Genomic DNA, 16083 nt, shown 5'->3' on the forward strand with positions numbered 1-16083 from the left:
GCGATATCATCATCAGCTCCTGTTCCCCAATCCTGGCCTGTCCCCCAGCGTAGAATGTGGGTGTCTCCAACCCTGTTCCCTGTCCTGGTCTCTGGATCAGAGCTCCAAGCAAACCTGGCTCTAAATCCACCCAGGCGGTGGAGGGATGGCCCCATGGGACCTGAGAGATCAGGGTACGGAGGGCAGGCCAGAATCTTCCTCCCAGCCGCCACATCAGCACTGATAAAATACTCTGGCCCCAACAAAAGTGGAGGCCTTCTGAGTTCAAAGAAGGGGAGTCTGCATCAGCTGTGTGGTGAGACCTGGGACACAGGACTGGCGTGGGAGCAGAAGAGCAGAGCGAAGCCTTCATCGGGGAGGTTCCACAGCAGCAGCCCTGGCTGCCCCCTCCCCTGGGGCAAAGCCCTGCTGAAGAGGCAGGCTTCCTCTCTGTCCTCTGGGCAACAGTCGGTTACAATCCATATCTTAAGTCTTAAAAGTCAGTCATGGAAGTTAGAAGTATATTGGAAATATAGATTGAGAAATAGATCCATTCCATAAGGACATATTAATATTTCAAAAGGGATAATTTTGACTGTCACCCATCTCATTAGCATCTGGGAGGGACAGCTTTCCGCGATGTGGGACAGCTGCTATAACTCGGAATGTTTGGTCTTTTTAAATATGAAGCAATAAAGTGAAAAAACGTCACTTAGGAACAATTTTAATAAAATAATGAAGGTCTTAGATGTGCTCAAATAAACTCTTAGTGAAACACCATGAAGTAATGTTGTTTAAAGGGAATGGTGAATAAGCTAAAACATTTGTGAACAGGGTAGACTAGTAATTCAAACATCACAACTCGTTGGCAAGGAGGTCCAGGTGTTTGCCAACGCCGGTCTGACTTTCACGACCAAGGCCAGGGGAAGCACACCCATCAGTGTCAATACTCCTGGTGCAGTATTATTTATACCTAAGTGTGAAGGAGTTGATGTGGTACTTGGCGAAGGGGTGCTGGCTGAGGCAAGGAGAGGGGCTTCCCAGGGCTGGGGGGGCCAGGAGGGGTGAGGGCCCCATTATTTTGCTATCTTTATAGGCTGGTCAGAGTCTGCTCCAATGTGCTAAGCCATTTTCATTATATCCCTACCCCACTGTGCTAGGAACATGGTAGGTATACAGAAAACACCAGCTTAAATATGCAGTAGGGTCAAGACACTTGGCTGGTGGGCAAGACGGAGGCCAGGATGACCCAGGTAGACAAGAGAGACTCAGGGGAAATGGACTTCTCTAATCCCTCACCTCAAAATGAACTGGGCTAGGCAAACCCCTGCCCCCAGATAAGTGGAGGCTGGTAGAAGCCTCCTATGCTGGGCCTTCAGGACCCTGCACTGGCTTGAATTTTGGCCTCTCTTTTTAAGTCCCAGAGGGATCGATTTCACAGATCTCGTTTAACTTGAGAAGGACGGGGGAGGAGGGGCAAGGAAAACTGCATTCTTCCCCTTCAAAGCCAAGAATCCAAAGTAATACTTCTGGTGGTAACTGATCCCGGCCTGTTTGTGATTACAGCCCCTTGCTTGCTTTCTGGCAGAAGGGCCCTGGAGCCCCACAGCACGGCTGATGGGGACAGACACCCTCGCTCACTTGGATAATCTTGTCCTCGTCTGACATGACCAAAAGCGTCTGTCAGCCACTCTGCTTTCAGCAGTTCTCCAGGGCAACTCTTCAAAACATCACTTTATTTTACAAGGGGAGGGGAGAAGCCACCCCTAACCCCTATCATGAAATTCCACAACACTAATCATATTCCTTCTGTTACCAGCACCAGCCTGGAAAACACAGCAGCACCAGCTGCCTCATTGGCTGATGCAAATTTAAGGGGAGAGGGAGGCTTACGATTGGACAATCTTCCTCTGCCTTTGCCTATCCCCTCCCTTTTATCAGTGGAGAACACACACACACACACACACACACACACACACACACACAACCACTTTTGCTGTCATAGCACAGTGAAGAACACACACACACACACACACACACACACACACACCCTTTTGCTGTCATAGCACAGAAATGGCTTCGCAAAGCTCAAGACTATTTCTCAGCTGTTCTTTCTCCGGAAATTTAATCTGTGGAGCACTTGGAGCACTTGGCCTCACAAAGCCCATTCCAAAGGTGTCCAGGAGCCCACGGGCCCTGTGATCATCATTACAAACCCAGGGATGTTTGTAGCCAGTGACCCATTTGGCTGCTTGGAGAGCTGGCTGAAAGTTGCCAACATGGTCAGATTCCCCTTGCTTGCTCCCTCTAAGTTGAAACTGGCTTTTTTTTTTTTTTTTTTTTTTGGAGCCCCATGGCTTAGAGGGGATCTGAGAAGTCCTGGCACTATGGAGACGAAAGGCCTGCTTCCTGCCTGGTTTGGTAAAACTGTAATGGTCATGGGGAATAGGGGAGCCTGGTGTCTGGAAAGCAGCCATGCCCACTGTCTTCACTCCTAACCACATGTGAGGAAAGGTGATGCTCAGGAGGAAGAGCAGCTTGCCTGAGATCACCTGGTTAGCAGGTGGCTCAACTTGGAACCTAGACTGACTGAAATTGACTTTTATACAAAGCTTGTCATTCCCCCCACGAGGCTGCTCTGCCCATTGAGATGACACCCTGAGCACGGCGCCAAGTGGCAACCCGCTGACCCAATGCCTTGAGCAAGAAGCAGGTGGCTGGAATTGGCAGAATGCCCCCCACCCCAGGAGGTCACTTGGCCAGGGTGGAGGTCACTTGGGGGGCCAAGGTCACTTGGGGGGGTGGAGGCCTGTGGCCAACACTGCAGTCACTGGTGCAGGGACAAGGCCCCAGGCTGTCTTGATTGCAGCAGCTCAACATTCTGCCTCAATCAAAAGATGGTGAGCCTGCTGAGCAGAGAGGAGGCTGGGGCTTTTGTGAGGGCGCCGGTTTGGAGTAGAGAAAACAAATAAGAAAAGACAGAGTGTCCAGAAACCCCAGGAGTGGAGGCCAGGCCAACCTCAACAGAGACCCCACCACCTTCCTGCGGGGAGGGAGGGACCTGAGGGATGGGGAAGGCGGCACTTCGGGCTGGAGCTGCGGCGGCAGTGGGGTGGTATGGAGGCGGAGGCAAGGAACACAGCCAGCCAGTGGGAAAGCCCCACCTGGATCCCGAGAAGTGTTGCTGTAAAGGGGGTGTTTGCCTTCACGCCGAGGCATCTGAAGATGACCTTGCTGGGGGACGGCACCTTGTCTGAAAAAATGAGCCTGTCTGAGCACAGGTGGTTGGGGAGGATACAAGGAGAGAGGCTCTCTCTCTCTCGGGCCTGCCTCTGCTGTCTGTGTCCTGGCTCCAGCTGCAGCACCAGGCTGAGGGGTCCAGGGCGGGGAGCTGAAGAGCCCGCTTACCTCCTCCTTCACCTGGCGGACAGGCTGGGCCCCAGTCTGTGAGTGGGTGGACAGTGTGGTCTCTAAGGTGCCAGGAGATGCCAGTGTGCCTCAGAGACAGCTACCTTGGGCACCTGCCATCCCTAGCTCATGCAGCAGACCTGCCACAAACTCCATGGGACACTGGGCAAATGATGTCAGGCCTCCATTCCTTCTCTGTCAAAGGGAGGTTTGGGCAGACGGTCAGAAATATGTCCTGCAGCCTGTCTCCTTCTCCTGACATTTGAGGTCCTTGAGACCCTCAATACGCCCCTTCGGCCTGTTATCACTTAGGGGACGTCTCCTCTCTGGCAGCCCCAGAGCCTGGCCAGATCCCCCTCATCTGTGCCACCGCCACACCTTCACACATGCCGTGTACTCAGCTTAGAGCATTTTCCTCCTTCAGCTCCTTGATCATGGCCCATTTCCTCCAGCCACGACCACCCACCCCAGGCACTACCCCATCTCTGAACCTGGAACAGACCATGCCTTACAGTCCCACCCTCCCATCCCCTCAGTAACACTGGCCCCAGCGGCACTGGGCTTTCTGCCTCACACATGGCAGGTGCATTGTCAATATGATAGACTTACTGTATCCAGGCCTTTACCCTGAGGGAAGAGAAAGCCCTAGAATACTGTCTATGGGGGAAGACAGGGATGACCGCTTCTTGTCAACTGCTGCACCCAGTGCTGGGCACACAGCAGGTGCCCCGTGTGTGTGGACTGCATGAGCAAACCACATCCTATGGACGCAGTCCTTGCATATAAGAGGTCATTCAGACAGTGCTGAGACCGCTGAGGGGAAGGAGGTGGGATGGAGCTCTTCACTGGGTCATGAGGGGCCCCTGGGAAGGGGCCAGGGTAGGTCTATTTATTCCGACAAAGGGACGGCAGAGCAGGCTGGGGTCCTGACAAGCATGGCTCAGGCACAGTTCAGGCTCGGCTCTCACACCCTCAGTCCTGGTAAGCAGATCAGGGAGACCACAAGTGCACTTGACCCATCCACCCATCCAGTCCAGCCCCACCTCATGGACCTGGCTGAGCCAAATGCCGGAATACTCACAGCTCTTCTGCAGGAAACCGGACCAGCAAACATCCCTTCCCTTTCATATTCCCTCCGCCCCACGCCTTGGCCTTGCTCCTACCCCAGCTGGGGCTTCAGCGGGTCTGACCTCTGCTCTCCTGCTCTCTGTGGCCTGGAGAATTCACACAGCAGAGAGCTCTGGGGCTTGGCTTTTCAAACAAGTAAAATCCACAAGGAAGAGAAATGCAAACATCCAGATTTCCCAACCCTGGATAAACAGCACTGGATAAGGAGTGTGGCAGCCTGGGCCCCACCTCCCCGCTATGCAACCTCTGGGCAAGTCACTGACCTACCCTGGATTTCAATTTCCACCTGAAAAGGAGAGGATGCCAACATCTGCCACTCTCCTTTCCAAGGTGCTATACAAACACAGGGTTCTATGTCTTATAAAACACAAACTATTCTGATTCAGACAGAGGTCACATTGAAAAATGTCCCAAATCCACTACTAGCTGGTATCAGTGGACACTTGCTCCCCAGGAGGCCTTGACATCCCCGATCACCCCCTCTTCCCCAGAGAACAGACACACAGGCTTTACAGCACTTAAGATATCCCTTAAACACTAAGGTTCTGGGACACAGGGATCCAAGGGTAGCCCGTGGCAATGCCAACAGGCCAGACAGAACAGGAGAGAGGGCCCTGCAATCACAGCACACCAGCTCAGAGACCCACTCATGGTTTGCTCACTTCGTGGCCAGTCCCTGGCAGACTCCTCCTCCAAGTCTGGCTTTCTCTCACCTCTCACGATGCCTGGGCCATTTTCCCACCATCTAGTCCATAACAGCTGAGGCAGGCAGATGCATTTTAGCCTGAGGCTGAGAGGTGCCTGACTAAGAAGGGAATGTGGAGCCAGGGCTGAGACAATTAAATGAAACCCCCCTCCTGAGAGCTCCATAAAGCATGTTCCAGACATGAAGTTGGGGGTTACACGAGCCAGAAGCTTCTCTCCACTTCCTGGCATTTGACAGCTCAGCTCCCAATGAACACTGGCTTCCACGAGGCTTCCCAACTGGGCTAACTGGATCACCCTGCTGTTCCTCCACAGTGAGGCCAGGGAGTCCAGGTCAGCATCAGGAACCCAGAGGATGAGATTACAGAATCTGAAAAGATGCTGAGAGAGATGAGAGCGGTTACTCAGGCAAACCTCACATCTACCAAAGTGATTACTGAAAGCCCAGCTGCTGAGGGTATACTATCACACAGCCGCGGGACCATCTGCGGAAAGAACAAGGGGCAGCAATCCCAATTCCCCGAGGTCCCTAACAAATTATACCCCAGAAAGCGCTACAGTGAAGTCTGTTTTAATTTAAGAATGCAGGAAACCTGCGGAGGGATCTTTTTCTTGCACTTTAGCAGGGCTATCCCTTCTCCTGGGGACAAAGCCTGGTGTGAGTGACTGAGTGACTGACTGAGTGAGTGTGTGTGTGTGTGTTGGGGGCGGACAGAGGATCTCCAGGGTTGCCCGTTCCCCAGGCATCTGGGCCAGGATATGTCTGGGGAGCGGAGGGACTGGAGTCACCCACTGGCCACACTGCAAGACTCCCATCAGGTGTGTGGCGGTCACTACCCCTAGAACAGAATGCCCTGGCCTGCTACTACATGGCTTCTGCTCCTTCTCCGCCCTCACTCACCACCTCTCCCCCAAAGTGCCTTGCTTCTAATTCTTCCTCCATTCTCCAAGCTCCAAGCATTCTCAGCTCCACCTGCACCTCTTCAGAGAGGCCTTTCCTGGCCACACTCTATCACCTCCTTCCTCTGACTAATCATTATCATAGTGCCCATTTATTTTCTGCACTGCACTTATCAAAATCTAGACTTACTTTCCTTTTTCACACGTGACTGTTTCTCTAGCACATGTACGCCCTATAAGTGTGAGGCTCTGCTGGCCTCGGTCACCTCTGAGCACCAGTCTAGAACTTAGTCAAGTAGCATGGACTCAGTGATGACTGAGCACCGGAAGACTGGCCTTGTTGGGCTCTGGGCAGTGTGTGGTTCAACCGGTCCCTTGCTGTCTAAACCCAGAAAAGCAGCCTTTGAGATGCGGGTGAGAGGACTCAGTACAATCTTGCTTTCTCCCTGCTCCACTCCACCACTCCCCCAAAAGAGGGGAAGCTAGGTATTGCTATGGGGCTGAGGCTGGGATGAGCTGGTGTCACTCTGGCACTTCAGCTGGGTTTCCAAGGTCACCCTGGATCCACATCTTTTGCTCAAAAATGTCTATTCAAGGAAAGGCTGTGGGACATGATTGGTTCATAGAGCCAATGTGAGGTCAGGGTGACTGGCCACTCCACTTGCCGAACCTGAACAGATGGAGGTGAGACGGGGAGCGCCTGGGGCCCCACTGCCCCACCCAGCCACCTGGCAGCTGGATCCAGGCAGGTGGCTGGCAGCCCTTATTGCTGGCAAGCCCCTGGAGGCCTCTCTGACAACAGCCAGTGTAGATTTAGCTCGAGGGAAGACCTATTTCCAGTCCTCCAGTCCTGGACACACCTTCCCCCGCCATCTGCCTCCCCACAGCCAGGACTGCTTGCTTCAGATACTCCTATTCTCAGGTCCCTCTCCTGCTCACCTATTTTCCATGATCTCACCCTGCCTCCCCACCTGCTGTTGCCCACCTTCTGCCTTCTTCATCGAGCCTTACCTCCTGAGGCAACTGTATACCTGCCTTGCCGTCTTAGCCCCAACGGGCTCTCTGCCTTCCACCTGGCACTCCACTCACATGGCTCGAGAATTCCTTCCCCTCTCTCCTATCTATCCCCCCATCTCCTATCTACCCCCACTTTCTCCAAGGCCCAGCTCAATGCCTCCAACTCCCCTAGGCAGCCTTTCCCAACTATGCTAGACCCTGCCCCCAGCATATCAGTTTTGTGCATGCCACAGAGCTACTGAGTGACGGTCAGCAGGGGGTATCTCAGGTGGGCCTCTCCTCTCCCAGCCTTTGCATGAAGCCCCTGACCCCACGAGGTCTACTCCTGGGTCACCAAGGGGACTCTGACTCCAACTCTTCCTGACACACAGACGGGGCCAAGAACAGCTGCCAAGCCAAGGCTCCAAGGGGTCAACTCAGGTCTCCAGCATGGTCTCCTGCTGCCATGCCCTATAGCAAGCTCCCTCTGCCGTACCTACCTCACAAGCCATCAGGGCAGAGAGAAACCTCAGACACCATGAAGTGCAACCTGTTTTCTAGCCAGGTGGGAAACTGACGCCACAAGAGGGCAACTGACTAGCTGTGTGTTTCAAGGTCAGTTGGTGGCAGAGCTGCCCCAGTTCAGCTGCCTTAATGGCAGGTAGTGGTGGTGGTTTAGTTGTTAAGTTGTATCCTACTCTTGCAACCCCATAGACTGTAACCCCCCAGGCTCTTCCCAGGCAAGAATTCTGGAGTAGGTTGTCATCCCCTTCTTCAGGGGATCTTCTCGACCACGTCTCCTTCACTGCAAGAGAAGTCTTGACTGCTGAGCCACCAGGGACTGAGCCACCAACAAATGTCAAGTACTGAGCACTTCATTCCTCTTGAACAAGCACATACTAACTCCACAGCTATGGGTACAATTAGCACCATTTTGCAGGCAAGGAGACCGACGTTTACTTAGAACATTCAAGTAACTTCCCAGGCTCACCACTAGTAAGTACTAAATCAAGAAGCAAACCAAGATTAAAACCAGGCTGATCTAAGTTGAACCCATACTTTTCATTGCCAGGCTATTGTGCAGTCTTATTCTCAGAACCTTCTCCAACCAGGGTGACTAAAGCTGGGCTGAGGGGCCCAACGTTGGATTAGAATGCTCACTTCTGTTCCTGACTTATGCTCGATGGCCCCTTGCCTTCCAGCCAGCTTCATGAAGTGGGCAACAACTGCCCCCCAGAGACAGCCTTGGAGGAGCATAGACTTTGGAATCGCTGATCAGGCTGACATAGCAGGAACATGCATGTGTTGTACTTAGGAAGAGAAGCGTGTCAGAGATCAAGGCTTTCTGTCAGCTGGGACAGGACCTCATGGGGGCCAGTTACCACAACCAAATATGGCTCTCAGAACCAGAACCAAACTCTTAAAAGGCTGTTGCACAGTTAAGAGTGTTAGTTCACTTATCTGTACCACAGACTGCAATAAACTTGTCCTTCTAGAAACAGCCTATCCTATCTTTATTTGGACATCTTTTCAAGAGCAGATTGGCAATATGAACTACTAATCAGCTGGCTCCTTAGTAAGCACAGAGTCTAACTAAAAGACATAGAGGTTATATAGGAGAAGTCCATTTAAGACATCAGAAAATCTGCAGAAGTAGCCCAGTCTCACAATACAGTCCATTCATTAAGTACTCAGCATGCTTGCATCAGTTAAGAGTTTTTTTATTTTTTTTTATTTTTTATTTTTTCATTTATTTTTATTAGTTGGAGCATCAGTTAGAGTTTAAACTCCATAAAGGCAGGAACTGTATGGGTATGCATGTAATCAGCATAGGGCCTGGAACACAAGAGGTATTCAAGAACTGTGAAATAAATGACAAAGTGAAGAGTGTATACAGTGTATATCTCACTTACAAAAAGCCTATATAGAACTGGCTATAACAGTGTTCATGGAGAAATATCTAAGGAATAGAACAGGTACATCTTCAGTGTTAAGAAGTTTCCAACTCACAAAATATATAACTGAAGAAGGCATCATTTTTGACAACGAAAAATAATCATTAGGACATACAAATCTGAGAGGAAAGCTTATTAGTTTGTCTTATCGATAAAGATATTTGTCAAATAATAAATGGTTACATTTCATTGGAGGGGAAAAAAAACCCATATACTACCTATCACTGTTCTCTTATACTCAGGAGGAAATGGATTCCTGCTTATATCACACAGTTAGATCTTAAACCTAACATTCTGACTCCTGATTCTTTGCTTTCTCTACTACACACAGCTGTTAAATAAGTAAAACAGATGCAGCCAACATGTTTTCAGATAATTTACCTCCCTATATCTCTTTTCTTTAAAACTTGTGCTCCAAGCCACTGATGAAGAGGTTAGAAAGGTAGCCATGTTTATACCCTATGACATTTTTCCTGGACACAGCTGATTGGTCCAGAGTTGGACACCTGATCCAAAGTCTGCCAATCCATTGGCTGGCCAGGAACCAATCAGATTCAAGTTTCAAAGTTTGAACTTGGAGAACCAGAGACCATCCACAGTTGATGGCTGTTATCTTGACTGAAAAATCTGGTCCTAACAAGCCAACATCAGGTGAATGGGCCACTGTTATGAGTGTATAGGAAGAGAAGGAAGCCTGGTCTGCAGTTAGGAGATCACAGCTGGGCTTTAAATCCACCTGGTACCGGAGAGAGGGAGAAGGGTAGCTGCTTTGTCTCCTGTCAGTTTTCTGGTTCCCAGTCCTTGTGAGGCTGGGGTGTCCTTCCTATCCTTGGGTTCTGGTGAGATTTTCCCAAATCCTTTCAGTAAACTGTTAAGTAAGTTTGAGTGGGTGTCTGTCCTCTGCTCACTACTCAACTTGGGGACTAAAGCATTGACTTTGGAGTAGACTGAAGATTCTCAAACTCCCCAAGGCTTAGTTTTCTCACCTATAAAATTTCTCAACTGTATGGACCAGGAGCTCAAAATTTCTTGCCAATACAATACTTTTACCTTAGTCCTATAGCTACGTGCCTCCAAGGAAGTATTGTATAATATCTCCCAAGGTTATCACACTAATGCCAGGAAAGAAGCAAAGACTCAGAGTAGAAAAGCTGGATCAGGAAAAAAAAAATGATCATCTGCTGACTCATATCCCCACATCCCCTGTCTGGCTCCTAGTCCTGAGAGAAGGAAACCATCCTGGAAAGTTGGAGGCAGCTTTGCTTAACACAGAAATCAGAGCAACTGCCATCAAGATTCTGCCAGAAGTCAGATCAGATTTTGCCTGCTGGAAGGTAAAGCCAATGTGGTCTTTGAGGCATAAGAATGTCTTACAAAGGCAGCATCTCAGGCACTGTTGTTTATGTCAAGGGTGGAGGGTTTTTAAAGGATAAGACAAAAATGGCTGGCAAATCTAACAAAACTGCTGAGTCTTTCTGCTATATTTGTCCCTGTAGATCAATGGAGAGAGTCCTTTTCTGGCTGGGCCCCACGCCCATTGTTTAATCAAAAATTTTTCCCTGAAGCCACTCCAGTCCCACCACTGTGGGCGTCTTTGACATCTATCCACTTGCATTCCCCAGAATAGGCTTGTCCTTGGTGTTGGGAATTCAGTCCCTTCTCAGATCCTCTTAGCTGTGGCTTATCCCCAAGCTCCAAATGACAATTAACAACAAGAATCCCCACTACCAATAAGCACCATGCTGGAAAGAGGCACACAGAGCCATCCTCCTGCAACAATGCTCCAGGGAGCCTTGTCATCATCTCAGCCAGGCCATGTCTGTCCTTGACCTGCAGCATCGCCAACTCAGTGATGATCCTTCCCCGGATCAGCCCATTCTCACCCTCCCCCCACTTCCTCTGGAGAAGGGAGAGATCTCAGCTGTTGGGACTTTAGGAAAATGACTTAACCTCTTAACCTGTTACTTCAGACACAGAGTGCTTAAAGTGCCTTCTACCACACAGGGTTGTTCCATGATTCCAGTAAGATGATGCATGTGAAGTGCATGGCCTGAACCTGTATTTACTATTTACTGACTCTGATTTGCCTTCTAGACACATCTCTCTTTAGATGAATGAGATTACAGAGTATGGGCACAACCACACGTCAAAAATCCCCTGGAGACTGTGTGGTCCCTTCCAGAGGGTTCTGACGAGTGAGCAGAGACAGAGGTGGTTGGGTCCCTCTACGGACACCCTATTCAAGGAGCTTTCAGCCAAGTGAGACAGGGATACAGGAAGAGCCCTGGCTCCCAGAGGGCAAGGCCAGCGCCCAGGGGGCAGGGTGGTGCTAACTGGAGCTGCTGTCCCAACAATTTGAGTGGAAATCCCTCAAGACACCCACCAGTCCTAAGGTCAAAGGCGTCACAATTGACTCTTTGTCCTGGAGTTCAAAAGCCTCACTCACCACTCCTTCCAAAGCCAGTTTGCAGGATGCAAAACACATCTCCCCTCCCCCACCATCAGCCATCCAGCTCCCTGAACTGGGAAACCACTCTCCCAAGGATCTGCAGTTGGCCCTCTTCCTTTCTCCTCTTCACCCACTCAGTTTCTCCAGTTAAGCTGGTTTTACACTGCAGGAGGGCTCCTTGTTTCAGACGGCAACAGACAGTGTGGGTTTGCGTGGTGGACACAGCACTCCAAGGTCCTTGCGTTCACCAAGGGGAGAGATGTGAGGTCCAGGGAAGTGGGGAGGCCACGTTCAGGGAGGCTCTGTCTACCTGACACCCAGGGCCCTGTGGCATCTCCCAGCTGTGAAGTGGGCATGGGGAAGTCATCTGCTCCAGGCTCTGATTCTGAGCACCCAGGAGACTGTCTCCATTTCACAGAAGGGGCGGCAGAGGCCCAGAGGGAGGAAGGAACCTAAAGTCACCCAGCAGGTGGGTGGTGGGCAGAATCCCGCTTCTAGGGATGGCAGCTCCCCCAGAGGGTCAGAGTGCCGACTGGGCTGCTGTGGGAAGTCAGTCTCCCTGACCCCTCAGACAGCCATCGGGGACTCCTCAGGAGAGGAGGACCTTATGGTTCCAGGTTCGCTGCAGAAGCCCCGCTTTGTCAAGGTGCCCCCTCCTCCACTCCCAGGCAGGGTATGGATGTGGGGTGACAGGGCAAAGGGAGCCAAGGAGTTTGATAACAGGCTGACGGCCTTTAGTTGGTGGGGGGGTCTCCTCTGTAGCCATCCTGGCCAGCAGCTGGTACCCAGGTACACGGGGGCTCACGGCTCCCCATACAGACATAGAGCTGCACTGGTGACATGAGGCAAGAGGGTCCCTAAGCCAGAAATCTACTTCTAAGCAGCCCCGACTTTATATGGAAAAGCCGACACACCTTCCTTTGGACCACGCCCCCAAACAAACATGTCTCTACCTCCTCAGTGGGTGTCTCCAATCCCACCAGTAGAGAGCCCTTTCTCTGGGTCTTGAGGTGCTTAGGGTTCCAGAGCCAGGCCCCTCAGACGTGCAGCTTCTGTGGGGACGGGGAGATGGGGCTGATACTGTGACAAAGGCCGAAAGCCACGCCATGCAGGAAGGGGACCAGTGTGGGCACCTGGGGTGAAGGGCCCAGGCCTTACCCTGGGGGCAGCTGGGTGGGGACAACGGCTGCCAACCACGGCGGTGATGACTCCAGACACAATGGCAGAGCCTGACCTCTCAGAGGGGAACAAGCTCTGAAGACTCCACACCCAGGAGGGCCATGAGTCAGGTCTATGTTGGCATCACAGCCCTGTTCTCAGCACAGCCCCCGAGCCTCCTGCAGCAGGAGCCTAACCTCACCTCCCGCAGGAGGCCAGCTGGGATTTCCTCAGTATCCTTTACTGCAACTTCACTACTTGCTGCCCTTAGGCACATGAACCAGGGGCCCAAGAACATTCCTGTTCTGTTTTTGACTTCAGGTGTCTCACTTCCCCTCAGTTTTTCTGTGCCTCAGTTTTTCTCTCTCTAGAGTGGGCACAGCCGTCCTTTGGTCTGTCTTCCTGTCAGAGCTTAAAACACTGGGAAGAATAGAGTGGAACAGGAAAAGAGCAGGCCCCTCCCCTCTGGGAGTGTCCTCCAAACACAGCTCAGAGAGGCTCCAACACAAGCTCGGTGCGGGGGGCCGTCCCCCACTGCAAACCGAAACCAAAACAGAGCACCCCAGGAACCAACTCAAGCGCCAGCAGGTCACCAGCAAACTGACGATGAGTGTCCTGGACCAGAGTTCACCCCGGGCCCTGCAGGGGGTCGCACGGGCCTGCACCTCAGACTGATGGACACGAGCGCTCCTCACTCCCCCTGAGAGACTCCTGCTGCTGAGGCACTGAGGCCCACTCGACGAGAACCCGGGAACTGGCAGCCCCCCAGACAGCCATCTGCCTGGCCCAGACAGGACAAAGCCTCAGTTTCCACTGACAGGACGGCTGCTGTGGGACCCTCCCTGGCCCCAGGACCTGACTTCATCCCCCGGTCTGGGCCCTCATCTCAGCTCAGCAGGGGGCAGTCAGCTCACAGCCCAGACACCAGCCAACCTCCACAGGCTTGGCCTTTCCTCAGACAACCCGCCCTAGGACCCTGGACCCCATAGTGACGTCATGGCCTGCCTGTCCCACCAGCCAGCCAGGTTCTTCCACCCCTGCCTCATTCCCAGCCTGACTATGGCCCCAAGGGAGAAGATGCTGTAGGATGCCCCGGAGCTGGGCGCTACCTGACCCTGGGCCTCAGAGAGCACAGGGTCCCTGCTCACAGGCTGGACGGTGGTACCCGTGCTGCCAGCCTGGCCTTGCATTAACACAAGCCAGTTAATTACTCCGAGTGCTGGAGACATTCTTCCACCACCAGGCAAACTGCTGGCCTGCAGCCCAAACCAACAGGGGAAACTTCAGCCTCCTCGGCCCTCTCCCCGCCAGATGGAAATAACGTATAGCTGCAGAGGTGGGGGAGGAGGAGGGGAACAAAAACCAGCCGGGCTCCTGGTCTCCGGGCCGGCCAGCCAGCCAGCCGGGCACTTACCGCTCTCGTTCTTCTCGATGACATCCACCACCTCCCCGGCCTGGAGGCTCAGCTCCGAGTTCTCCTGCTTCTTATAGTTGGACACCACCACGTACTGTTCCAGGATCATGGGTTCGGCGTTGGTGTCGGCACCTGGCGAGGGCAGAAAGCACGCGGTGAGCCAGCGGCCGGCCATGGCCCCGCGGCCGGGGCGCCCCCTGTCCATCGGCCTCGGGGGAGGCTGCTTGGTCGCCAGTGCCGCTCAGAGAGGCTGCCCGCAGCCAGGGCTCGCAGCTCGCCGGGCCCCAAGGACAGGCCATATAGCAGGGCCCCACACCGGCCCGCTGCGCCGCGGGGACCGGGGGACATGGGGAGCCAGGGGGCAGTGGAGGGGGCGGGGAGCGGGGAGAGACAGGCAGAGATGAGACAGAGGCGGAGGGGACTCAGAGGGAAAAAGCCCGTGGCTGCGATGAACTAATCACGGCCCAGCACAAGGCAGAGGGAGTCGGAGGAGAGGCCCGGGGTGGACGTGGTCTCTCCAGACCCCTCGGCCACAGGGGTGCGAGGGGAGGGCCGCGGGCAGGCGGGCGGGCGGCCCATGGGGGCTGATTCTGGAGTCGAGGAGAGAGGAAAGGCCAGGCAAGGAGGAGGGCTCGGGGCCTCTCCCCAACCCCTGTAAACCCAGAGAAAGAGAGTCAGCAGTCCTCCCCTCGGGAGGGAGAGGGAGAGAGCGGGAGAGGACGGCTCCACGGCCGGGCCCAGGCGAGAAGTCAAGAGGGTTTGAGGCCGCCAATCACTGGGGTTTACTCGCAGCCCTTAAATAGAAACACATGAGACCCATCGAATGAGGAGCCGGGGGTGGAGGCAGGGGAGGGGGAGGAGGGCCGAGACTGTTTACTTGAAACCCAAGAAGAAAGTCCCAGCGCCAGCGCCGCCGCCAGAGAGCCCAGCCCGCCCCCCGCCAACTTTTCCTCAAGCTCGGCTCCACTCTTGCCCCTCGGGCTCACCAAGGCGCGGCCACTGAGCCCATGGGCCTGGTGCCCAGGGTCCGGCTTCAGGCTTTCGCCTCCAGCCCCGCTTCCCGTCGGGGCATCGTCTGGCCTGGCTGCCGCCCTCCGGCCACATGGAGACCGACTCAGCGTCCCTCTGCTTTTAAGCTCTGCTGGGGCTTGTGGTCAGGCTCCCAGAAGCCTCCCGCCGCCCTCTCCTGGCAGTTTCAGGATCTCGAGGGGTCAGGAGGTGGGGCTCAGGGGGAGGGCAGCAGGCTGGAGGTGCCCTGGAGTGAGCAGCGGCTCAGTGGACTGGGAGCCACTGGACCAGTGCAACAGGCATTAAGCAAACACCGGGATGGAAGGTGGACAGACCCTATGCATCCCAACTCACTGGCTGTATGGCACTGAATATCCAGCTAAAACCTCTCTGCACTTCATGGTCGTCATCACTAGGGTGGAGTGGGGAGCACCTAAGATGACACGTGGCCAGTTAGGAGCTGAAAGGATCCACGAACCAGAGACACACTGGTCACCTCCTACAGGAAGCTTTCCCAGACCCCCTCCCCTCTGATTTCCCCCGAAAAGGGAACTCCTAGTATACGTCTTAAACTACGTGTCTACTGCCCCACACATCTACCTATCTCCTGAAAAGCTGGGGTCTTCACACCACCAGCCTGACTATAGAAATGGCTGAGAGGGTCCCTGGGCTCCATATGGCCCCCTTGGTGCTTCAGCCTGCAGTGACATTCCCCACATGCCTGAGTCTAACTTGGCAAATGTTCTATGCCAGGCATGTACCCTGTCGCATTTTTATCCTCACAACAATCTTATTACCTTCCCACTTCACAAAGGACACCTCAGAGACCCAGAGCAGAGGCTTGAGCCTGCCCACACAGCCTTCATGGAGAGAACCAAATTCACTCTGTGTTTTAAGTTCAAGTCTGTCTCTTTCTGTTACAGAACTGCCCCTGATTTGTTTCAGACATCCCATTCTCCTCATAACGAATCTCAACTTGATCC

At 53.3% G+C, this 16083-nt stretch overlaps 1 protein-coding gene across 3 annotated transcripts in view; it reads right to left on the reverse strand.

The window, feature by feature from the left end:
• SH3PXD2A (SH3 and PX domains 2A) overlaps positions 1-16083 on the reverse strand; it is a 248330-nt gene that overhangs the window by 43506 nt on the left and 188741 nt on the right. For 2 of the 3 annotated variants that reach the window (XM_065923260.1, XM_065923258.1), the window contains one exon: positions 14093-14224. In XM_065923260.1, coding sequence (XP_065779332.1) covers positions 14093-14224 — 132 coding nt within the window. Of the gene's footprint in view, positions 1-14092; positions 14225-15078; positions 15241-16083 lie in introns of those variants that run through there. The other variant, XM_065923259.1, reaches the window with a different exon arrangement.

Source organism: Muntiacus reevesi, chromosome 2, assembly GCF_963930625.1.
Source record: "Muntiacus reevesi chromosome 2, mMunRee1.1, whole genome shotgun sequence".
Lineage (NCBI taxonomy): Eukaryota > Metazoa > Chordata > Mammalia > Artiodactyla > Cervidae > Muntiacus > Muntiacus reevesi.